This window comes from Anticarsia gemmatalis, chromosome 9 (genome assembly GCF_050436995.1).
Source record: "Anticarsia gemmatalis isolate Benzon Research Colony breed Stoneville strain chromosome 9, ilAntGemm2 primary, whole genome shotgun sequence".
NCBI classification, from domain to species: Eukaryota; Metazoa; Arthropoda; class Insecta; order Lepidoptera; family Erebidae; genus Anticarsia; species Anticarsia gemmatalis.
In genome coordinates this window covers 8,025,996-8,050,502 of record NC_134753.1, presented here as the reverse complement: position 1 = coordinate 8,050,502, position 24,507 = coordinate 8,025,996, and the positions used below count along the sequence as shown (strand labels likewise).

The following is a 24,507-nucleotide window of genomic DNA, read 5'->3' as shown; positions in this document are numbered from 1 at the left end:
TGGATAACGTATTTTCTTATGTACCTATAGTCCTATATCAGAATAATTTCCATTAGTGGCCCGGAGTTGACCGGTAATGTGTTCAGTTTCAGGCAATATGTACGTTAAATTTTTCAGATATCTCGAAATTTTCAAATCTTTGATCTGTCTTTACATAATAATTTGACTAGCTATATATAAATCAAAACGGAGGACAAACTCCCAATCATCTCTGCACCAACACAAAAGAGTAGCAGTTTTTGACTGCAAATGACGAGGTTCTTTATTCCGATTCCCGAATCGGATAAAATGTTGTTAAGTTTTCCAACACTGGGCATGCGTTAATCATCATTAAAAAGAGGTAGTTATTACATCGCCTCTGTTGTTGTGTTATAAAATATATTAAATAATTATTTTTACAATGCAGTGACAGCCCCATGCATAATTACGATATCAGCTTTTTAAAAACACCTAAGATTTCGTTTTTGTTACACTTGCACTTCAAAAACACTCACTGAAAAGTTAAATAATAAACAATTCAATCATATTTAATGGTTTATTTGAAACACAAAATTGAAAGACTGACAGTTAATCGGACCCAAAATGCATTCGGAACCTTATCTTGAATGTTTAGATTCCCAAACCATTAAGAAATTAGTTTCGACAACATTAAACAAAACATAAAAAATATTACTAACAGCAAGTCACTTTATAAAGTTCTCCTAGAATCTACTCAGTAATACTCAGATTCTGTAGCGCATATGCTGAAATTCCGACACTGGTTTCCATCACAGAGATTTCATTACCTACATTTTGAAGATTACTTAAAAACATAGAAATAACCTACTTCCTCTCTAGCAATGTAAATGGATGCATGATTTCCTGCCTAAAATTATAAAAGGCCTAAAACTGCTTGTGCTTGCAAAATATACCTTCATTGAAAAGGTATTTCTCCCTTTCACTTGCATACATCACCTCGCATTGTTCCAAGCGGTCCTCTGTACAAACTGTCATAATAAGGTATTATTTTATAGGCACAAGATATAGACCAGTATAAATGGCAACAGTCCACAAAATATCCTTTATTTTAACTATATCTTCAGTAAATCTACAATGTTAGGATTCATGTGTACTATGTATTATGAAACCTAGAAAACAACTACTTAATAAAAAATACATATTTTATAAATTAAAACATAATGCATCACAAAGATTTAGACATAAATGGAAATCTTAAAAATTAAGTACCTATAACATCTACAAGTGTTATACTATAATTAGTATACAACTGTTTTGTATTCTGTCAACTAAATTGATTAATCTTATTAAAACTGTAGTGGAATCTGTAAGAGTATTAGGGAGCCTATTAAACAAATACATGATGAAGTTTACGTGACAGTAACCATTACCTGGCAGTAATTGTAAACAAGTGGTATGTAATACCCTAGGGAAAATATTATGTAGACCCTCACATATTCAATACAAATATATACTTTAATCCACAATAAGTTGTGAACTGCCACCATTTCTAATGTTTTACTACAATTAATCTTGCATTTCTTCTGGCAACTCATGAGGATTAAGGATGCCAGGCACTGACAACTGAATTCTTCGCTTTTCCTGCTGCGCCTGACGAAGTGCCATCAAACGTTCTTCCAGATATAAGTCACTGTCATCCTCACCTGTGTACTCCTGAAAAGCGAAATTGAAAGTTTATAATACAAAAATAAAACAGTAATAAAATACTAGTAAAAAAGCTGTGGACAGAGGAATGTTTAAAATCCTGGGGGTTTTGTACATGAATTAGTACATAATAATCATCATCATGTTAACAATCATAAATGGTATTTCAAGTATGCCAACAAACAGCGGCAGCAAGCATCGTCAACATTTTTAATTAACTACAAAGTTAAGTCCTGGCAAATTTTTGATTTATAATGGGATTATACTTAATTTTTTTTATACAGATAAAAATAACACAGGTCTCATTTATATACTACTTTCAGCTTAAAAGGCAATTATTGTGTACTTACTCTTATTTGAACTAAGAAGTCTCTTAGGTGATCCTTGAATGCAGGGATGTCCTGATCCAAATTGAACAATCCTTGAACTGTTATTTTGATTTGATTGTCAGTTAAATGTGGAAAAGCTCGTTTTAAAAGATTTGCCACATATTCCTGAAAAAATAATTTACATTAATTATTCACTTACATAGTTATATCACAATATCATTTTTCTAAAATAAATAAATGAGAGATTTATTTCATATAGTTATTAGTCTATGACACCTTTGTATGTACAATCAAAATGTGATAAATTTTTTACCTGTATATATAGAACATTGTCAGGAGTAGGCCCAAGAGGCACTGTTACTCTCCCTGCCTCCACCAGGGAAAAGATATATGCTAATATAGTAGCATGCATAGTAAGGCCAGCACCATGGGAGGTGTCCGTCACTACACTAAACACATGCTCTAAGATGTCACACAAGTAGGTCTGATAGAAGCTCTGTGACGCCTGTGGATGCTGCTCTACATTGTGCAGCAATTTGTATAATATTTGAAGTCCAGTGTCAGCCACATTTCTCATTGTATGTTTAAATGCCCAGATTATGGAATCCAATACCAATTTAAATTGTGCCGGAGGTATACTTAGGAATGCCTTAAAACAATGTGTGTTCACTGCCTGTAGTAACAGGAAGAACTCTGTCCTGTGTTCAGGATATTCTTCAAAGTCTTTGTTTATCATCTCAAGAGTGCACTCAAAGACAGCATCAAAGATTTTGGGCACTTCAGAGGTAATATGCCCACCAAGTTTATAAACAATGGCAGCCATGCATGACAACACTTCTGGCTCTCGTGCATCTGGCACTGCAGTCCTTTGATAATCCAAGAGCACTGCATCTAACAGTGGTGGAATAAAATTTTCCAAAACCATGCTATTATCTGTGGAACGTGATACCCAACTAGCTATCAATTTAAGTGTTTCTTTCTTTATAATACGCATGTTCTTGATGAGTGGCTGTTTGGTGACAACAACACCGTTTAGTGCTATGGCCTGGCTGATGTTTTCTGACATCACTTTGTAGACGTTGAGCATGTCTAAATATATCCTACCAAGCTGCACAACATATGGATGTCCCAAAGCACGACAAGCACGCACATTCGTCTTGAGAATACTGACAAGCTGTTTAACAGCTTCAGGGTCTTTGAGAATATCTACATTGTGAGAAGCTTGTGATATTATATCATCCCAAACCTGATTGGGAAGCAACATATACTTCTCAATGAGCTGTTCTTGTGCTATCTGATCCACTTGTGCACTGATCATGTACCCCACTGCTTCATAGAATGTGTGAACTTGAAGTGTTTGTAGATCACAGATTATTGAACTGATTGTGCTTAATATTTCTTCAATGAATGGACAAGCTTCACCAACTTGAGTAGTAACAAAGTGACGTCGGCACTTGATTGCAATCTTGATAAATGTGTCACATGCCATGTCTTGAACTCCATCATGAGTTTCATGCATGAATTCAAAAAGTTTATTCACAACGGTTTTCAAAAACTTCCAATGAGCTCTTAAGAATCTAGGGTACTGTCCCACCACATACATTATATTGCTAGCAATTATAGCCTTATTATCTTTGCCTTTCTTCTGCTCACACAAACCTAATAGCTCTTTTATAACAACAACGAGGAAACGCTTCTCATCATCTTCATACAATGCACCTGAAATTGAACCAATGGCCCAGCACAATGTGTTCAAGTTCTTCCATGACCACTCAGTGCCATTCACCTGATTCTGCAGCTTTTCTGTCATGATGCGTTCTGTATCCTGATAGTCCAGATGTGTCAAGTAAACCAATGTTTCTCTCATATTTTTATACAGATTAATAGAATCAGTGTCCTTCATAAATTCCCTCACAACCTCTCCATTCTCATTTTCAACTACTAATACTTCCTCCGGTTTAGCCATTCTAGAGATCATAATGTAGCGCACACTACTTAGTACATCAGAGTACAAGGCTTTCCTGCCCACACTCTTGGCAAGTGTGCATAAGCTGGATGAACATGGGGCAACAGTATACAGATCAGATGTAATGGCATACCAAAACTCTAAGCAAATCTTAAAAATCTCCATTTCTTCCACTTCAGATATCAACACAAGATACCGGAAAGCTTTCTTAAGAACATCTGTTAGTCCTTTTCTTTCAATCAATTGCCCATGTTCTTTCAAGTAAGTGCAGAGAAATAAAGCAAGGTTTTGTATAAACACTTGCTCCTGATCTCGACCAGCGGCATACGCTTCACGTATGTTGGTAGTGAGTGGCAGCATAATTTCTAGCTGCTCCATCGTACCCAGCAGCAAATACACAAATTCAACCTCATAGTTACTCACAGTCACTCCGGCAATCTCTGTGAGACAGCTTAGTGTTATGTTACGGAACATTGGAACATTCAAAAATTTACACAGCAGTGTGCTTACCAAATTCATTTCAAATATATACCCAAGTGGAATCCAATTTAAAAATCTCAATAGAGTGTGAAGGGTTGCATCAACCAAAGGAGCATTTTGTGAATTTTCAAGGACAAATTGACAGAGTTGAAATATTTGACTGAACTCAGAGCACATGGTGTCTTTCAAATGTTTAGCTTTAGTCTGCGTGAGCTGCCCTGTGCTAAATACAAACACCTCTTCACTAAGCAGTTTCAGAATCACCATGTTATTTTGACAAAGACTTTCATTAGTCTTAGATGCTCCTACAATGTCACTTATGAATGTTTCCCAATTGTGAGGCCATTCTCGTTTTAACACCTGAATGAGAATCATGTTGAGTTTTTTCAAATACACCTTATTATTCTCCATTACTACTGGGTCTGAAGAGTTCTTGATAATAAGACCAACTATGTATTTTTTTATACCTTCACATTGATTTCTGGGTAATATTTTCCATCTTGTTTGTATAACTTGTTCTAATATTTGTAAGGCATAGTATTTTGTTTCTTGATTTTGTGAATATTCCAATATTGTGTCAACACGAGTCCAAGCATCTGGGTGCTCTTTTAGTGCAGTCAATATCTCTTGTGCACTTCGCTGCTGTTCTCCAACAGTGGAATACAAACATCCAACAATGTTATCAAGAAGATTGATGTCAAGTTTTTGGTTAAAATCCAAAAGTTTAGAGGCTTGTTGCTCTAAAGTTGCCATTCTGTTTGTTACAACTTATTCAAATTTGTTCCCCTTAATGAAAATCAGGACTGAGATATTTTTCACATTCATTCCTCACCATACGTATCACTGAAAAAAACAATTCCTGCGTTAGAGTGGGACTTTACTAGCTATAACCTCTTTATGATGCATATATAAAAACCGAATATTATGAGTAATTAACTTAGTATAGTATAACAAATATCACTTCTTCAACATACAAGGATTGTAAAAGCGAATGTATATTAGATAATTACAATTGCCTTTTTGTTGTACAAGAAAATATAGAGCACACACCCCGCGTAGTTATTGGGGATATTTGCTGGGAACCGCAACATTTCCCATTTGACAAAAACGTACACTGAGTGTTTCTGAATTGAAGGGAGATCAGTGAATTGTGTAAGCTACAAATATAATAACTTACCCGTGAAAATAATTTGCGGCGCAATCAGTCTAACGCACTACCATACATACTAATCCGTTGTTTTCGTGAAGCTTGAAAAAGCTTACTCGCAAATTGTCTATGCCGAAATTTTTAGTAATCTATAAAACTTTATTCATATCACGAATACCAATATAGAAACAGCCATACTACAAATATAATATTAGTTAGTGTAATTTGGTAGTATAATCTCATTAATATTTCTTTTAGTAGACTAAATTCACCCAATAGAGTTTACCTTTTTTTTTACAACAATACCAACCGCAGAAAGGGCAAGACATAGATGATGCAATTGTTTTTTTTATACAGTGTTACCAGGATTAGTCAATAGTGAAAAGGTCATTTTATAATGTTACCAGAAGTTTATGCGGATACCGAGCAAAGTTCTGGATGTAGAAATCTAGAACTTTCAAAATTTAAAACACAATGCATATTTTGATGATTAAATACTGTATGTTATAACGTAAGTAGAATTTGAATTGATTATTGGCACCTATGAAATTCATGATCACCAACAACTAATTAAGTTAAACAAAAAAAAAATGTTAACGTTTAAATGCTAAGCATGATGTTAAAATGGTCTGATCATCGAATTTTCGAAATGATAGGTAGTAAATATTATGTTATTCAGTTGTACCGGCGGTCCCCCAACTTTTCTTACGTTGAATAATAATTCATTGGTACAAATAATATCATAAATGTAAAAATGTCTGTTGCGCTTTTTAGAGTTAGGTCATAAAACCGATTTAGATAAATGTTGCATAAAAGAAATTCACACAAAATGAACGGTGAGGAACTACTTTTACAAAAAAAAAAACAAAATTTCGATCAAGCCCATAAAATCAAAACCGCCAACTACCTATAAAAATTAACAAGAAATATTAACAAAGTTAAATGGACTAATTGCATATCAGATATTTTGTCTTTATTTAGGTTAAACGATACCATGGACTCATACTGGCTGGTCTGGGTACTATTACAACAAGTATAAAACCAACGTGGATTACTTATGTACTTTATTGATTTTTTTATTAACCTTTTCATTGATAACAATGCTAATGTGCAACCTTAATTAATTCATTGGATGATAGCATACAAAAGTTTTCAAGTTGGGTATCGATATCTATGCCGGTCATTGAAGGTATTCAAGGTATGATATACCTATATTATGTACCTAGATTGCAGGTAGGTATAGCAAGCAGACAATATTATTATTATTCTATTATTTAGGTACCGTTACGTTTGATCGTTAACAGACTGGATAACATTAATTAATCTATGCAATAAATAACCATATTTTAAGTATAAACTCAGGAAGTCAGATGTTTCATCTTGACTATTGAAAACGTTGTGGGACATAAATTGAGGAAGTAACTTGGGTGATTATGTCTCAGTAATAGAAAACTTGATACATTTTTGCATGACTATAACGATATATTTATATGGACCAGTTTAATTGCCGCTGTCGAATCGGTAGCGATTCATTGTACATTTTAATGTCTTCCTAACTAAATGTATTTAGTTATCAAGCGTGAAAAGGTGTTGAAATGTTTATTTTAAAATTAAGTACAAAATTAAAATGCATTTAAAAGATAACAGTTTGTTGTTGTATTTGTTTTTATATTGGATGGACTGTATTTCTGGTAAGTATTTTCACTAGTTTTATAACACGATAGAGTACCTATTTAGTTCTTAAAATCAATATCGAAATTATTTATTTCGACGATAGGTGGCATGGATTACCTAGGAACTACCTCTAGACTCCTGAAATCGTAGAAATTCCATTTAGTCTAAGATACAACTTCTATTGTTTTTTATTATTTTAAGGTCTCTCGTATAACCATAAATATAAAAATATATACGGCCCTAACTATGGTGAAACCTGGATATATTTTCCGGACGGAGACAGCATACCACATTTTGTCAACTTAACAAGATCGGAGCAAGAGGACATGCTAGATGTACGTGGTTCCACAGCTGACGAAATTGAGTTCAGATTATATGTTGGGTAAGATTTGATAGGTGCATCGTAATACGAGTAAATATGTTTTTAACCTATTAGTGCCGCTCTGCAGGGCAAGGGTCTCCTCAAGACGAGGGGGAGGTGTTAATAATATAAAACAGCAATATAATTTTCCTTACTTTGAAGTTACAACGGGTTGCAAAGAGTAATCGGTACTAATACTTATGCACACGTAAATATTTTCACGGGTGGCTAAGATGGCAAAAACAGGCGCGAAGTACGCAACCGCGACGCCTACGCCGTATTATTATTATGTTACCAAATTACTTACTCTACACTAAGGTTGCAATCTGTTTTTGTACTAACCGATTATTTTCATCTAGGAACGATACTGATACCTATATCATTTTGGATGAATGGGGCGAACCTCTTGAACACAACCATGACATTTCTGTAGAGGATGTGCTGTCTACCAAACCAGTAAAAATTATCACCCATGGCTGGAAATCCTCAGTGGATAAAGAAGGGGTATCAGATGTAAAGAATGCTTATTTAGAATCTCAAGATGTAAGCGTTATAACCATTGACTGGAGTGGAATAGCGGATTCAATATTTTATCATTGGGTAGCAAACGAAACAAAAGCTATAGGAGCAAAAGTTGCAACATTTATAGGTGAACTACATACACGCTACAATGTGAGTGAAAAACGATTTCATTTAATCGGACACAGTCTGGGAGCTCACGTTATGGGAATAGCAGCAGCTAAATCCAATTTCACTGTGGACAGAATAACAGGTACGTATAGGTACCTGGTTTCTATAGTTACAATAAATACCAATTTTAATAATTAAATGATCTCGATAAATTGCTTTGAAATAAATAAGGCATTTTTGTCATATTCCAGGTCTTGATCCAGCCAGACCTTTATTTGAGTACCCATTACAAGAAGATGACTTGGCAAAGTTAGACCCGTCGGATGCTGACTTTGTTGACGTGATTCATACCTGCGGTGGTGTTTTAGGCTTCGAAACAGATACTGGAACAGTCGATTTTTATCCTAATAACGGCATTCCTCCACAACCAGGCTGTGAGAGTATTCAAAAGATATTCGGTATGTTTCATCTTTATGTTTTGTTCATTTCCTACTAGTGCTATTAGGTATAGAGTACAGAATCGTAACGTTTTTTTTATAATATTAATATTGATCAACAAAATTCTGTGCTGTGGTACAAATTGCTTTAGTCTTCAGGTTTGAGTCAACCTCCTACTGTAAAAATGAATCTTGAGCCGAAAAAAAGATTTTGAAACTTATAAATAGAAAATAATTCACCGCTAGACCCGAAATACCTTATTATTTTAGAATCACACAAATACTTTTTTTTTAAACCTACACCACTGATTGTGACCTTACGCTGTGGTATTTTAGAGCATAAAGTAGTAAAAAATAAAAAGAACCACGAACGTTGTCAAAGGCTCTTCATTAAATCTTTATTAAGTAGGTACCTATACCAATTTAGGTAGCATCTTGTTCTAACGAATTTTATAAATATTCAATTACAGAAGCGTGTAGCCATGGACGATCATTCCACTATTTCAGCGAGTCAATCAAATACCCAACAGCTTTTCCCGCTTATCAATGTCTAAGTTGGACTGATTACTTAGAAAATAAATGCAATAATTTCGGTTTTATGGGAGACAGAGTGGATAGAAATTTAACAGGGAAGTACTATTTGAAAACAAATGCCTTTAGACCTTTCGGATTTTATACATGGTTTTATTTTTAAAGTTTATACTAGATGTACCCTGAAACTGCAAGACCAAAACATTGCATTGTGCTCTATTAATTTCCTGAACCTATGCATACCTACGTTATGTTAATTTCTACGCGTGTACATGGATTAGATTTTTTACCTTTATGTAAAGGAAAGTATATATTATATCTCTAGCGATGTTAATCATATGCAAAATATTATCTCCAGGGGTGTTAAACGCGATGAGAACTTTAAAGGTTACGGTTACGAGTTATACCAATATACCTACCATATAATATTATAACCATGAACTGTGTAGCGTTTTTGAACCCGCTTACCCATTTACTATTATGTGTATAAACTGCGATAGTTTTAAAACTTTTAAATATGAATAATTCATTAGGTAATAATTATAGTCGTGCATATTAAACCAATATTTTTTTGCTTTAAAATGGTAACAACCTTCTTTTTTAATCCTGTGCCTTATTTTTATACCTAATCACAGTAAATAAGTTTAAAACTATTTACTCATGAAATTACTCACTCGTGAGGTGTTAGTCATTCCGTGAATAAATACCATACCATACCCATAAACAAATCATTATTATAGATTTTATCAAATTTTTTTTTCATGGTACGCTATTTTGGCGCGGTAAAAATTTTCTACTTAATTTCAATAAAATATTATTTTACCGTAATTAACGTGCAAATTGCAATGAATCTTATCACTACGGGTTATGGATAGCGATAGTGAAATTAATAACTTGTTGCAAAAAGAATTGGAGTCGGATTCGGAGTGTTATAATATGGAGGAAGTAGAATGTATAGAAGAGCGCGTAGTACAAATTTATGAAGAAACGGGTAACAGTAGACCGGAACAGATGAAACGTAAGAGAAGCGGCGGTGATGAAGAGGAGTTATGGACGGAGGTAGGCAGGAAAGTTAAAATTATGGCGCACAATGTTACTAACATTAATATGAGGAGAGCGGAGGAGCACATTGAAGTGAGTATGACTTCTAAAAATGATACATTACCTAAACAGATCGGCTTAGCGCGAATTTTAAAGTCAGAAAATATATTGGGCGTTATAAGAGTTAAATATGTTAATGCTTATAAAGTATTGATACAATTCAGTGATGAGGAGTGCGCTGAGAAATTGTTACAATGCAAATATTTTATAGAGAAAGGATACAAGTGTCAGAAAACGTATGAACTAGGTGTATCCTATGGTGTCATTAAGGATATTGAACGAGATTTGAGTGAAGAGGAGGTACTTCAGACGTTAGAAAGTAACATTCCTATTGTAAGCGTCAAACGGTTGCTGCGTCGCAATTTTGATAACGGCACTTTTGAAGATAGCGAAAGTATTAGGATTTGTTTTAAGGGCTCTTCTTTACCACCATATGTGTACTCTTATGGCTTGAGAATTAAAGTCGATTCATATATTTTTCCGGTCACACAGTGTTCAAAATGCTGGAAGTATGGCCACAATTACAAGGTTTGTTCACAAAGTATAAATACTTGCCCTAAGTGCGGAAAGTCACATGCTAACTGTGAAACTACTACTTATAAATGTATCAATTGCGCGGGAAGACATATGGCTCTGTCAAAGACCTGTCCAATATTTATCAAAGAGAAAAGAATCCGCGAGTTAATGGCTGAGTTCAATTGCACGTACAAGCGAGCACTTACATTGTACGTTCCACCATCACCACCTGTTTATTCTAGTAATTCTTTGGCTCCTGAACGGTCGGTCATCGTGGAGGATAAATGCGAGCAATCAGCAAGAAATCCATCTACAAGTAGAACTGAGGTAAGTCCAACATATGCAGAAATATCTAAACGTACTTCACACGTTTCTACTGGACAAAGCACTTCATCTGCTTCCGATAACTTACTAAAGAAAACAGCTAAGAAAAAGACAGACAAACATCGCAAAAGACAGAGTTTTCAGTTGGCAGAGGTTGAGTCTGTTACAGATTCTAGTGATGAATCTCATAATGAGGAAACTAATTATGAGAAGGAAGGACGTAACACCACGGGGCTTCAACAGTTAATTCAGAAGATAAGAGATGTAATTTTTATGCAAAAGTTAAGTTTTAACGAGAAACTACGATCTTGCGGGCGAATAATTTACGATTGGATTATTAACTCTATTGTTAGTTGTTTCTCTGAGTGGTCCGTCTTCAAAACCTTTATAAATAATGGATTTTCAAGCTCATAACACTTTTAATGTAATACAGTGGAATTGCCAGAGCATTCGACCTAAATTGTTAGAATTGGAACAGCTATTATCACAAGAGAAAATACATATTGCCATTTTAAGTGAGACTTGGTTGGAGCCCGACTCTATTCTTAGATTATCTGGTTACAATGTCGTTCGTCAGGACCGGGACGACGGATATGGAGGAGTGGCCCTGATTATGCACTCTTCTGTCAAGTTTCAGCTTAGTAAAATTAATGTTAATGTTAATCCAGGAATTCAGCTAGTACATGTCAAGATTTTAAACTGCTCTCACATAGAAAATATTTTATCGGTGTACTGTCCGTCAACTGTTCAAACTTCACCAAGTGATTGGGACTCGATTTTTAGTATTTGTCACAAACGCACTTTAATAGCTGGTGATTTCAATGCTCATCATGCCAGCTGGTCATATAAGACTGATGCTAGAGGTACCCAGATCTTTGATACCATTTTGGATAAAAACTTTGTGACCCTAAATGATAGTTCTCCTACAAGAATACGTCTAGTGAATGGTAGGCTACAAAAATCCTCTCCTGATGTGACTATGTCTTCTAATGACATTGCATTAAAATTTGTGTGGAAAGTAACAAATGAAAATCTGGGTAGTGACCACCTTATCATTCAACTATCTACCTCCCTCGTTTCACACGCAATCTTTGACAAGAGAAGGGATTTCAAGACAGCTAATTGGACAAATTATTCTAGTTCTCTAAATGACACCTTTGCAGAATTAATATTACCTGATGATCCTCAAGAAGCATACAGCCAATTCATTGATACTATTAACACTGCCGCTGACAATTATATACCTGTCGTTAACATCTGTAACGATCCGTTACGTGTTGAAAAATTTACCCCTAAACCTTATTGGAACGTGGATATTTCTCGTGCCGTGGCGGAGCGAAGACTAGCACTCGCTACATTTAGAAAAAATCCGACTCCACAACATCTAACCGTTCTTCAAAGTAAAGTGTCTGCCGCGCAGAGACTTATTCGAAACGCTAAGAGAAACTCGTGGCGGAAGTTCTGCAGCAGCATCGACGAAACTACATCCGCGAGCGACATGTGGCGGAGGATGAAGTGGTTAAAAGGATATCGGTCTCCGAAGGTTCAAGTCTCTCAAGATGTTGCTGAAGAGCTTCTACATAGTTTATGCCCGGACTACGTGTCACCAGAGACGCCATTATTTTCTTCTGACAATAAATTACTTAGTAAGTCTATTTCAGTTCACGAGTTGCTTCGTGCTACGAAAAACAAAGACACAGCCCCTGGTGACGATGGCATTTCATTCTCCATGATCAGGAATTTACCTCCTGTTGGTAAGCAATTGCTTGTTAATATTTATAATCAGTTTTTGTCTTTAGGGTATACTCCTGATCAATGGAGAAGGAGTAAAATCGTTCCTATACCAAAGTCTAGTAGTAATAATAACCTGCAAAGTGCTGTGCGCCCAATAGCTTTAATGTCATGTCCGTGTAAAATATTTCATACTATTTTAAAACATCGTTTAGAATGGTTTTTAGAGGTAAAGGGCTGTTTCTCCAATAACACAATTGGCTTTAGAAAGGCTCGTTCCTGTTTGGATAGCCTTGTTAAATTAGTATCTCAGATCCAGTTAGGTTTTTGTAACGATTCAGTGACTCTTGCATGTTTCATAGATATAAATAATGCCTACAATAATGTCAATGTTAAAATTTTGTTGAACACTTTGGATAATATAGGGGTTGGTACAAATATTTGTAATTATTTATGGGATTTTCTCAGGTCTAGAGAATTAAGTATAAAGTGTATGGATAAATATAACATTACTAGAACTACAGGCACTGGAGTGGCTCAGGGTGACCCCTTATCACCTCTATTATTTAATGTTGTCACAATGCACATTTGTAATGATATGGTCAATATTTTTAGCTCTCAGTATGCTGACGATTTCGTTTTGTATGGCACATATAAAACCATAGGGCAAGCATGTCTGAGTTTACAGTCCGCTTTAGATATAATGTGTCAATTAGTTGAAGATATAGGCTTGGAGATATCTGAAAATAAGACATCTGTTTGTGTTTTCAGGAAGGGTGTCAATAGGCAGGATGTTAATATTTATCTTAAGGGATCAAGGGTGCAATTATTGGACTGTGTTAAATATTTAGGAATTTGGTTAGACAGGAGTTTAAAATGGGGTAAACACATAAACGAAATTTCTCAAAAAACTTTAAAATTTATTAATGTGCTTAAAATATTGGCTGGATCAGATTGGGGCATACATCCTAAATATTTAAGAAGTTTGTATATTTCTTTAATACGTAGCCGCCTAGATTATGGAAGTTTTCTTTACGACACAAGCACTAAAAGTTATTTGTATAAACTAGACAAAATTCAAAATCAATGTATGCGTATCATTGGTGGATTCATAAAGAGTACTCCAATTCATGTAATGCAGAATGAGCTTTGTTTACCACCTCTTCATCTCCGTAGGCAATACCTCGCAGGAAAATTTTGGTTGAGAAGTAGATCTTTTGAAAATAGTGACAATGTATGTTTAATTTCTCAATTGTCTAATCTTTGCCACAGATCAGGAGCTTGGACTAGAGGGAAAACTCCTCTATTAGTTGAGAATTTTGATTTTTTTAAATGTTTTCCTATTTACTCTTCTGTTAATTTAGAATTGTATAGCCTAGACACCTGGGTACAAAATATTAATTTGGATAATATCATTTGTTGTCACATAGATGGCGTTACTAAATCCAAAAGAAAATTGGGTTCCGTTTATTTATTTCAAAAATGTTGTGATATGATTGATAACAAATATAATGGATTTTATAAATTGTATACAGATGGTTCAAAAGGTAGTGCTTGTATTGGATCAGCTGTGCATGATCCCCAGTTAGATATTAACTTTAAGTTTAAAATTGGTTCTGATGTGTCTATTATGTATGCCGAATTGTTTGCTTTATCTGAAGCCCTTACCTATATTTCAAATATTGATTATGATAAGTTTGTGATATTAATAGATTGTAAAAGCGCTCTACAACATATTGCTCGATGCACTACCAATTTTAGAGGTCTTCCCATAGCATATTCAATTATTGACACAATCCGTAATATATTAGCAGCTGATAAAATTATTATCCTACAATGGATTCCATCACACATCGGGGTAAGTGGTAATGAAGTGGTCGATCAGTTAGCCAAAGAAGCTTTGTTGGATGGCTCAATTAAACAAATTATTCCGTTTTACACAGATATTTTACCCGTTCTGAAAGCCAACATTTACAATCTCTGGAGAGAGTATAATACCAGATGTTCTTTAAATAAAGGCATCTGGTATCATACTATCCGTTCGTCGCCATTTCATTACCCCTGGTTTGTTTCGAGCAATTTGAGTAGGCAAGCTTTAGTGACAGCCTTCCGTATCCGTTCTGGTCACTTACCACTTAACAAATTTGCATTCCTTATGAAAAAAGTATCGTCTCCTAATTGTTCAGACTGTGGCATTATCGAAGATGCATATCATATTTTGAATGAATGTGTAAGAAATGAGTCTTTTAGAATTAATATTTTCAACGATATCATACGAGTTCCTTTTAATGTTGGGTGTTGCAATAGTGTGTTGTCTGAGCCTGATACCAAGAATGCGAAAACATTGTACAAATTAGTTAAGTTAGGAATAAGTTCTAGGTTATAATGTTTAAGTTCAAGTTTAATATAATTTTGCTTTAGGTGTTTATTTAGTTTTAGTTCAAAATTTGTTTTTATTTATAAGTACTTATTGAATTGTAGCATTACGAGGACGACATGGTCGCTTCTCTTGTGTACCAAGTCCTCTATAAAATAAATAAAGATTTTAAATAAATAAATAAAAATCAAATTTTTAGACTATAGATGTCAAACTATAATGACATCTTTTTGACAAGACGTTGTAAATTTTGTAGGCAATGCATTGAATTGTATTGTTTTGTATATCAAACCCTTGGAAATATTAAAAAGGGATCCTATCTTGAATGTTCCTAACGTTGGCACTTTTAATATAACATAACATGAATAAAAAAAGGAATGTTAGTTTTATAAAACCTGAAGATCCCGAGTTTTTAAAGGTGTTTAAGAGACAAGCAGGCTATGATGATAAAAATCATAAGTTTGATGAACTCAGGAATGCCGAAGAAGATTTTGCTGACGATGATGATAGTGAACAGCCACAAGTTGTAGTTCTTAAGAAAGGAGATCTGACTGCAGAAGAAGCAGAAGCGGAGAAGCAACGCATAGAAAAGGAAGAATCGGAAACAAAGGCAGATTTAAATCAAAGGGTCATATTTAAACCTAAGGAGAAACAGTCATCAGAATCTGTTAATAAAAGGAAACGAGATGTTAGTTCAAAGATAAAGGAGTCCAATGAAAAGAAGAGCCGTTCACTTTTGTCATTTAATGATGATGAAGAAGAAGATGATGATGAAAGCAATGAAACATGACATCCATTAGTTTTAGTGTGACAAGATGTAAATTATTATCATTCTGAAGTACCTACATAATAAACCGTTACTTGTTAATAGCTGATTGCCTAACCAAGCATATGGGAAAATAACTCATTACTACTTATATTGACTAATAAAGTACATGTTTAATAAAGAATCTGGGTTTTATAAAAATGAATAATTCTTTTTTGTTTTGTGTCACTACTTTATTATGGTGACTTAGATAATTAAGGAAAATAAACTGAAACCAATATTTCTGTTACCTATTCATTATTTCAATTTTAGTCCTGATAGACTATAGATATTATTGAAATAAGTCATTGTTAAGTGAAATAGCAGAGCAAACTTTTCATTAGCAAAAAACTTATACAATGAATAGTAAAATTATTTCCTAGGTAAAGATTAACTAGTGAAACTGCTTCATATCAATGCCAGTATAAATAAACATAATATTATGTAAGAGTTCACCCCACTTTAAACAAAATAACATCCTCAGCTAGGATGCACAATTTTCCTACATACAGTGAATAAGCAAAGCAAATAATATATTGATAAAATATAAGCTATAGTTTATTGGAAATTATGAACTTCGAAATAAATTCTATTGTCAGTAAAATGAAATAATATTGCTGCTACATAGTAAAGCAGATAACATTAATATAATTACAAAAAAAAGACAAATATCAATATAAAACCATTTATTATCTGGCATCATCACAGCTTTGTCTTTTTTTAATTTTTGTTCTTGAACCATTTGAAGTGATCATAGTATCATTCCTGTAGTAAGATTGTTCAGAGTCATTCTCATATTCTAAGAGTTTATGCAGTAAAAAACGTCTTTCATCTTTTACTATTAAGATACTCTCTTGAACTTTTGCTACTTCATCACACAATGCTGCATTTTCCTGTAAAATAAATTATGACTTATTTAATTTTAGAAAACTGATAAATAATGTGTATAATATGGTAAACATTAAACAAATGTTTATTTTATTCAAAAATTGTTATGTGATCCAAATTAAATTAATTATTAAATATTAAATACAAACAGTGATACTTATGCAGATTTCTTGCACAGCAAAAGCTGTTATCTGTTCATGATCTTTGCATGAGTATTTAATGATCATTGTTCAGCTGAAATCAGTAGTGTTAGTACAAAAAGATAGAATATAGCTAGCGATAAATATTCCAATAAGATTTAATTAGTTGGTGGAATTGGAAACCAAAACAATAGTAAGATACGATAATAATATACTTACTAGGATAAGGCTTTTGATTCGCATTTTCATGAATTTGTACTTTTTACGGTATCGTTTTGTTTGTTTATCATTTTGGATATTATTCATTAGTTTTCTGACTCACGACCCTGAAAAACTGATTAATAGCCACACGGCTGAGTAGGTAAGACTTCTCTCGAAATATCTCGCAGAACCAATATTGACAAAATTAAAATAAATGTGTACTGAGTATTTGCTGGCTGAATTCTGTTTTAGTTTAAAATAGCCACTAAGCGTTCGACCGAGTAAAAATGTTTACGCTATTTTGTTATTAAGTTAATGTTACTAATAATGACCATGGCAAAATAACATCATACAATGTAGAGTTGACACTGCTGTTGACATTTGACAGTAATGACATAAGTCAGTTTTTTTTAATCCACTTACCGACTCTATTCGTGTACAAGCACTTTTGAGCCCATTCATGTTAGAAGTTCAAGGCAGTGCTGCCTTTAACTTACATGTAACTATAACAAGATTTATCTTTTCTAACAGCACAACAGATTACTCTAACGTAACTAATACTGAGTCTATTTTGTTTTTTCCCAACTACAGCAAAATATATTATGTTCAAGTTCTTTGACAAACTTCTATTGTATAATATTGGTATCAGTGGCGGCATCTACGTCTCTTAATTCTGGCGAAGTTATGCTCGCTTCTGCCTTACCACTTACTCCTTCGTCAACCGTTGTTGATATTTTACTTTCGCGTGACGGCTTGTGGCTATATTCAGAAATATACAGTTAAATGGTAGGTACTTGCCACATGCATGTTTTCTGTGTGTAGTATTTTACACTTTTAAAATTATCTGTTCAATAAGCTAAATGCTTGACATGGGTGGGTTCTTTTTTCAGGAAATAAAATACAAGCGCCTTATTATTTCTTTACTATTACATATCGAAACACGAGAACTGTCTTTTACATTTCGATTTAATCGAATTTCAGCATATTTACACAATAATATTTGCAGAAGTAGGTAGCAGGTATATAATGAAGTAGGTACAGAGATATTCTGTCATAAAAATGTAAAAAGAAATCAATTCAATTTCATATAGGTCGGTATGTTGGTAGGTACATAATATTATTACTACCTCAGTAGTGCAAGTGTTAGTGAGACTGCCGTTAACCAGATGTCGAGTTCGCTTTCTGGGTCGGGTAACTTGCTACTAGTGGGGCAAGTGCTTATCTTTTCAATTTATTAAAATAATTCATAACACTGGTTACTTTTTAACTCTCAGTTCATACAATTTAAAACTGACGATCATTTTGAATTATGTATATGTGTTACGGCTAAAGGTAGGTGTGAACATAAACTTAAGATTAGCCGGCTAAACTTAGGTTTATATTCGAGAAGCAGCTAAAGTTCGATATCATGTTAGCTTACGTCGTGATATTCCATCATTAGCCGGCTAATGTGCACATTAACCGAAACGAAACGGATAAAAATGTACTTGATGGACGCGCCGGGCCGGCGGAGGGCTTGAGGGGGCGGTGGGGAGACAACGCGCGAGAAGGAGTTTTGGGCAAAGCGACATGGGTAGGTTAGGTTAGAAGGCTAAGGTGCCTTCGTGGTTATTTTCTTTTAACCACCCAGAAGGAGGAGCCCCGCGAAGCGGGGCTCCAGCGACATCTCGACATCATCAAGTGAATATAGGTAAAAGTGCGAAATAAAAGAGTTGTTCGGACTTTTACTATTGCGAGTTGGTAAATCTTAGGTTATACGGGCTTTTTTAAGTAATTAATTTTCCTTTTTCATTTCCTTCTACATTTATAGCCAAGGGCCTGCAGTTACACTTAAGTTTAGCCGGCTAAAGATAGAAGAAACTAACATTAAGACCTCCTCGAAGATAACCCTAAGTTTAGCCGGCTAATCTTAAGTTTATGTTCACACCTACCTTTAGCCGTAACATATGCAATAACAACCATATATGTATTTCAATATGGATTGTTTTAATTCTACCCACATTCAAAAGTAAAAATCTAGATAAATGCTTAGAATCCATGTCTGTACACACATGAGAATGAAAATGGGCAAGGAAAACAATGTTTAATTAAAATAATAACAATATTAATTTAATTATAATTCGCGTTTTACGCTTTGTCTTAGAGAAGGAAGTATAAAAAAGATAGCCACTACTATGGTACAAGTATTCATTAAAACGGATATATGTATTATGTAGCCTCAAATTGTTAACAGCATTCCCAGAATGTAAACGATACACAAAATAAGTGTACATAAAATTAATTAATTGACTATTAAGATATTGCTCATATAATAACTTAATCAAGTAAATGCAGGTCTAGGTGGTTCTGGTTGTACGACAGATTTATTTTTACAAGCAAGTATAGAGAGGTTTGTCTTATTTTATAACTAGACATATTATTAATTATAGCTTCAGACTAACTTAACATCTATTCACTTTGACACTATATAACTAAATGTTGAATTCCCCATTATAACATGGCGCCCAACAAGTGATTAAAATTGAATTAGTATTATGTTCGGAATAAAAGTCAACTGTCAGAATTACTGTCTTACAGTGAATAAAGTAACAATACCTAGGTTCTAAAACTACCCGCACTAAGAAGACAATCGAGAGCCGAAATTCTACTCATAAAAAATTAAGTACCTTGTAAAAAGAAATGTTTCTACTGTGTATCAGGTTTAACAACTATAAACTCTAAAAGTTATAATTTATTATAATGATTATTATTTTGTACCACCATCAAGTTTACAAAAATAACGATATTGTAGTATAAATATTCATCTTAATACTTGTCACTTAGTGACGGTCGTAACAATTTTTTACGATATAGACATTATTTAATGTGTATGCAAGTGTATGGGATTTCCCATATCATTAGATATTTATTGTGATGAAAAGTATATTGCGTTTCCCATCAATGACGATAGTATAGTAAAATTCTCAATAATAAATTAATATTTGTGATGTTCTGATTACATTGTGATGTTACATATTGTACCTATAGAATTTACTTTTGCAATAGGTATGAAAAATTATGCTCGCAATAGGACACCATATATATAAAATGTTTATATAGAACAGCTGCCACAACTAATAAGTTGTGTTATAATACATATATCTTATAGGGAAATAGATAGCCCCTGTTTATATATTTGTTTAGAAGCATTATTATAATACTATTTTAAATATCAAAGACTGCATAAATTTTAAGTAAACCGGAATATTTTAAGGGAATGGTACGTTTATCTTAAATGTTCATGGGTTAGTATTTTAATTATGCTATTTTGTCACTAGATTTAGACTGAAATATAATAATATAGATTCATAGAATACTATTTTTACTCCCTTGCAATCTAATTACCACTAATGTTAACAGCACATTATTATTATTTTGTTCATGGCAATATATTTTAAAAAGGTATTAAGCAACTAGAAGTATAATTACATGAGGAAAGATTTGCTCGGATTACAGAGGGAGTACCTTATATATACATATCTAAATTAGGAAGGAAACCAAGAATGAAGTTATTATTATTTTAGTTTTCGTATTTCGAATAAAATGCATACCTAGTAAAATGCACACTCATAAGAACATTAAGGCCATCAACATACCTACGAACATTATTTTCGCAATTTGCACTACATTGATTTCGAAACCGAGTTGAGTTAAAAAGTACAATTGATAATTGATGGTAGGTACATCGATTCAACTTTTTAAAACAACTTCTTCATTGTTCCTGTCCAATAAAATGCCAGCATTCAATCAAAAGCCTAACTTACAATAGATATTTTTTTAAAGTTTGATTTAAGTATCTATCTGCGGGCTTATCACGTATCTCATTTGACAACTGGTGTACGTCAAATTAATAGTCACTATTCAGTACATTGCTGCTTTCACTTAACGTGTTAGTCACAGATAGATACGTGTTAGATAGTGGCTTTCAAATGGTTGTCAAATAAGATGCGTGATAGCCCCCCTGGATACAACATAAATATAAATGTATACACCTATATCACAGATATAGGTGTGTATATTTATATCACCTATATCACCTATTCATAGCAAATGTATAACAGAGGCAAATATAATGATATGAAGAGATTTGATTTACGTTAGTACATTATTGTACATTATTGCGAACTAACGATTAGAATCAAAATTGCGTTAATCCATATATGTTTAAAGTTTTGAGTCTAAAAATACATGAATATATTACACAAAAAAGTACACGACGTACGAAAATTAACAATCTAATAGAAACACGTAAACTACTTAAAATACTTTGTATACATCACCCATATAGGTACAACAGTACCAGTCTGACAGAGAAGCGTATTCGGTTTCCAAATATTAATATTTGTTCAACGTTCTCGACGCGCTCGTTTAGCTCTCGCTGTCGGCATAGAGTGGTGCGAGTCATCGTCGTCTCGTTTCTTCGTCGGCGCCTGTGGTCTTTGGAGCTGACTCTGGGCTGTCAACTGCAGCTGCAATGCGTGAGTATTTAGCCTCTCTGCAAGAAGCAGAGGTTTCAGCGCCGCCATTTTATGACTGTACAATGTGACGCGCGGCCGGCTATTCACCGCAGCTGTTAACTGCTCACGTACACTCATTTCTGTGTTCTCAGAGTTATTATTCCACTTATCATTCTCTCCCTCTTTATCTGATTTGTCTGTACCATCTGGTCCTTTAGGCTCAGTGTGGTCATCTGTGTCTGGTTTACATATTATGTTAACTTGAGCTCTTACTTCTGCATCAAATTTTGAAATTGTACTTACTAGAGGTTTTGCCCAACCTATATGAAGAATAGGTGTTTGACTACCCTCTTCCCACTTACAGATACCATCATAGAATCTGAAAATTTTCAATGTATTTAGTATTGTATAGGTACTTATAATTTCTAATTAGCTCTTCTTTTATAAGTTTAAATAGTACATCATTTCCTGTCCCTTTGTATTAAAAGGAACAGGAAATGTAACTCTTATTAAACTACATCTATAAATAATATACCTAAGAAGTGAAGCAAAACACTCAGGATCTTTCAAAATAGATCTTGCTGAATGACCAGAACTTTCTGCTTTCATTAGTTGAGGGATCAGCTCATTTGCTATCTCAGAAAATTCTTTGTATATCTCTTCATCATCTCGTGAGTAGTTGTAGCTGCAAATTTAAATTGGTTAATTATATCATTTACATTATAGCAGTCTTACCGAAGGGTATCATGTTATAACCCAGGTATTGGGTTATAGTGGAGGGTAGAGGTCACTCCATGTAAAACAATGGTATCAAGCTGCATCCGGTCTGGAGACTGGAAGCCGACTCCAACATAGTTTGGAACAAAGGCTCAGCCAATATATACATTATAGCATACTTTACACCATATTAATATGTAAATGAGCCAAATATTAACCATAAATGCTAATATAACTGAGGAGTGCAGGACACTTGCATAATATTTTAAAACTTAGAAAGAATATTAGAATAATGTGAATTTAATACAACAAATATAAGATACTAACTGTCGAATCACATCTCCGGCACATGCCCATGCATGAAAAGCTTCTTTGTACTGCTTTAGACGATGGTAATATCCTCCTTGGAAGGTGTATGGATACACATGCCTGTCTTCATAATTAGTTCTTGAAGACCTAATGGCCTGCATGTATAAGGCAGCTGAATCTGGTCTTGATGTTCTGTCAGACCGAGTGTTTGTCACATCGCCAGAAATAGGCAACTCTTGCATGTATTCATCCAAATCACCTAAATTACCCAATGCCATAGGATAAGCATCTAAATGACCTGAAATTTGTAAGATGTTATTTAATTAGCAACTTATTTTTAATTACAATAAGATTAAGGTTATAAACCCATTTAATTAGTGGCCTCAAGGGTTTTTTGATATGATAAGGGCAACATTTTTATACCTGCCCATTTTCCTTAAAGTGTGATTTGTTTGGTTCTTTACTAATAGTATTCAGTAATGGGGACAGTGAGTTTTTGTTCCAATAAAATTTTAACATAACAATGACTTGCATTGTAACATATTATTATTTAAATAACATTATTCAAATATATTATTATTCACATGAAGTATATTATTCAGCATTCTTACCACTGTCATACAGCAACCAGAGGAGCCTGTGCTGCATCTGTGCTACTTCATGCACATCAATAGTAGGTGTTAAAGTTGGGTTTATTGATGATACAAGTGCAGCGAGCTCCATAACTCTAGTACAGATCACAGGTTTGCCTGCCACGTAAAGCCAGGACCTTGCAGATACCCCATCACCTACTGACCGCCCCCTCTTGTCTTCATTACCTTTACCATGCCAAGTAACCTAAAACAAAGAGGAATTAAGTCAAAACTTGTCTTATAAACAACAAATGAATACTGTACCATGTGAAGCTATAGTATTCACCTCAGCTGTCTCAGTCCCATCTTTACCAAAAACAACCCACGCATGGTCTTCTGACAATGCCAGGTGGACATCCTGTTTACCAAGAACTTGACAACCTGCAGTTACCGCAAAGGCGACACCAAAACAATCCAGTTTGTTTCCTGTTAAAAAACTGTATATTGACTGCAAGTGAGCCCTATCTTTATAGTAACTCCTTGTTAGAGAGTTCCAGACCACATCGGCAACCCTCTTCACTAAATCCCGGGTAGCATACGCTCCACTTAATAGTTTCGCATCAACGCCTCCACGCATCAGCGATACAAAACGTTCATGCAATGAACGCACTTCCTCCCATTCCACTGATGGAAACTTCATTTTTACAAATTTATTCGTCAGATTCACATCTTTCTCATTATTCTTTATATTAGTTAAGTTATTTTCGACTGCTCCAACAATTATTGAAAATAAAGCCAAATCGGCTTCTTTCCCACTGCGTAATTGTTCTTCAAAAAGATCACATACTTTTTGTATGCTGTCTATAGGAAAATAATGTTTGTACTCCAATAATGCCATTATTGTGTTATGAATTCACATTATTTCCAAATGATTACCGCAATTCGTTAAATCTTATCGTTTCGCCGGTTTGTAATTTATTTTGTTGTTGTATTTGTGTATATGAGACTATGTTTTTAATTTTATGTTTGAGTACTAGTCAGTTTAGCTTGGGCATAAACAATAACATGGTTCTAAAACTTTTGAATGTACCTAGGTTCTTTTATTAGGTTTAA

At 34.1% G+C, this 24,507-nt stretch overlaps 4 protein-coding genes and 1 long non-coding RNA gene across 5 annotated transcripts; 2 read left to right on the top strand and 3 right to left on the bottom strand.

The window, feature by feature from the left end:
- Positions 1 to 521: 521 nt before the first annotated feature.
- On the bottom strand, positions 522 to 5,875 carry emb (exportin-1 emb). Its single transcript, XM_076118631.1, has 4 exons — positions 5,615 to 5,875; positions 2,305 to 5,280; positions 2,013 to 2,156; positions 522 to 1,671 (listed from the first exon to the last, which is right to left on the bottom strand). The coding sequence occupies exons 2-4, from the start codon at positions 5,188 to 5,190 to the stop codon at positions 1,525 to 1,527; spliced, it is 3,177 nt and encodes a 1,058-aa protein (XP_075974746.1). The 5' UTR covers positions 5,191 to 5,280; positions 5,615 to 5,875; the 3' UTR covers positions 522 to 1,524.
- Positions 5,876 to 7,168: 1,293 nt separating this feature from the next.
- On the top strand, positions 7,169 to 9,562 carry LOC142975662 (pancreatic triacylglycerol lipase-like). The gene is made up of 5 exons (XM_076118649.1): positions 7,169 to 7,275; positions 7,460 to 7,640; positions 7,979 to 8,391; positions 8,501 to 8,707; positions 9,157 to 9,562. Exons 1-5 carry the CDS (start codon positions 7,212 to 7,214, stop codon positions 9,378 to 9,380), a joined length of 1,089 nt encoding a protein of 362 aa, XP_075974764.1. The 5' UTR covers positions 7,169 to 7,211; the 3' UTR covers positions 9,381 to 9,562.
- Positions 9,563 to 14,449: 4,887 nt separating this feature from the next.
- Positions 14,450 to 16,321, top strand: LOC142975676 (uncharacterized protein KIAA1143 homolog). Its single transcript, XM_076118667.1, has one exon. It carries the CDS (start codon positions 15,628 to 15,630, stop codon positions 16,054 to 16,056), a length of 429 nt encoding a protein of 142 aa, XP_075974782.1. The 5' UTR covers positions 14,450 to 15,627; the 3' UTR covers positions 16,057 to 16,321.
- A 421-nt stretch (positions 16,322 to 16,742) lies between these two features.
- LOC142975680 (uncharacterized) lies at positions 16,743 to 17,671 on the bottom strand. Its single transcript, XR_012959624.1, has 3 exons — positions 17,319 to 17,671; positions 17,109 to 17,193; positions 16,743 to 16,964 (listed from the first exon to the last, which is right to left on the bottom strand). It is a non-coding gene; the product is annotated as an uncharacterized LOC142975680 (long non-coding RNA).
- Positions 17,672 to 18,206: 535 nt separating this feature from the next.
- Mnn1 (menin 1) lies at positions 18,207 to 24,389 on the bottom strand. Its single transcript, XM_076118641.1, has 5 exons — positions 23,741 to 24,389; positions 23,434 to 23,659; positions 22,841 to 23,120; positions 22,332 to 22,481; positions 18,207 to 22,175 (listed from the first exon to the last, which is right to left on the bottom strand). The coding sequence occupies exons 1-5, from the start codon at positions 24,290 to 24,292 to the stop codon at positions 21,686 to 21,688; spliced, it is 1,698 nt and encodes a 565-aa protein (XP_075974756.1). The 5' UTR covers positions 24,293 to 24,389; the 3' UTR covers positions 18,207 to 21,685.
- Between the last annotated feature and the right edge of the window lie 118 nt (positions 24,390 to 24,507).

Bases quoted from the DNA above. Each gene is read 5' to 3' on its own strand.
- emb (XM_076118631.1), bottom strand. From the start codon at position 5,190: ATGGCAACTTTAGAGCAACAAGCCTCTAAACTTTTGGATTTTAACCAA. The intron at 2,157-2,304 runs GTAAAAAATTTA...TTATTTTTTCAG, and splicing joins ACAATGTTCTATATATACAG to GAATATGTGGCAAATCTTTT. The intron at 1,672-2,012 runs GTAAGTACACAA...TTCGCTTTTCAG, and splicing joins ACTTCTTAGTTCAAATAAGA to GAGTACACAGGTGAGGATGA.
- LOC142975662 (XM_076118649.1), top strand. From the start codon at position 7,212: ATGCATTTAAAAGATAACAGTTTGTTGTTGTATTTGTTTTTATATTGG. The intron at 7,276-7,459 runs GTAAGTATTTTC...TATTATTTTAAG, and splicing joins TTGGATGGACTGTATTTCTG to GTCTCTCGTATAACCATAAA. The intron at 7,641-7,978 runs GTAAGATTTGAT...ATTTTCATCTAG, and splicing joins GAGTTCAGATTATATGTTGG to GAACGATACTGATACCTATA.
- LOC142975676 (XM_076118667.1), top strand. From the start codon at position 15,628: ATGAATAAAAAAAGGAATGTTAGTTTTATAAAACCTGAAGATCCCGAG.
- Mnn1 (XM_076118641.1), bottom strand. From the start codon at position 24,292: ATGGCATTATTGGAGTACAAACATTATTTTCCTATAGACAGCATACAA. The intron at 22,482-22,840 runs GTTAGTATCTTA...TTAAATTTGCAG, and splicing joins GCCGGAGATGTGATTCGACA to CTACAACTACTCACGAGATG. The intron at 22,176-22,331 runs GTATATTATTTA...GAAAATTTTCAG, and splicing joins TGTTTTGCTTCACTTCTTAG to ATTCTATGATGGTATCTGTA.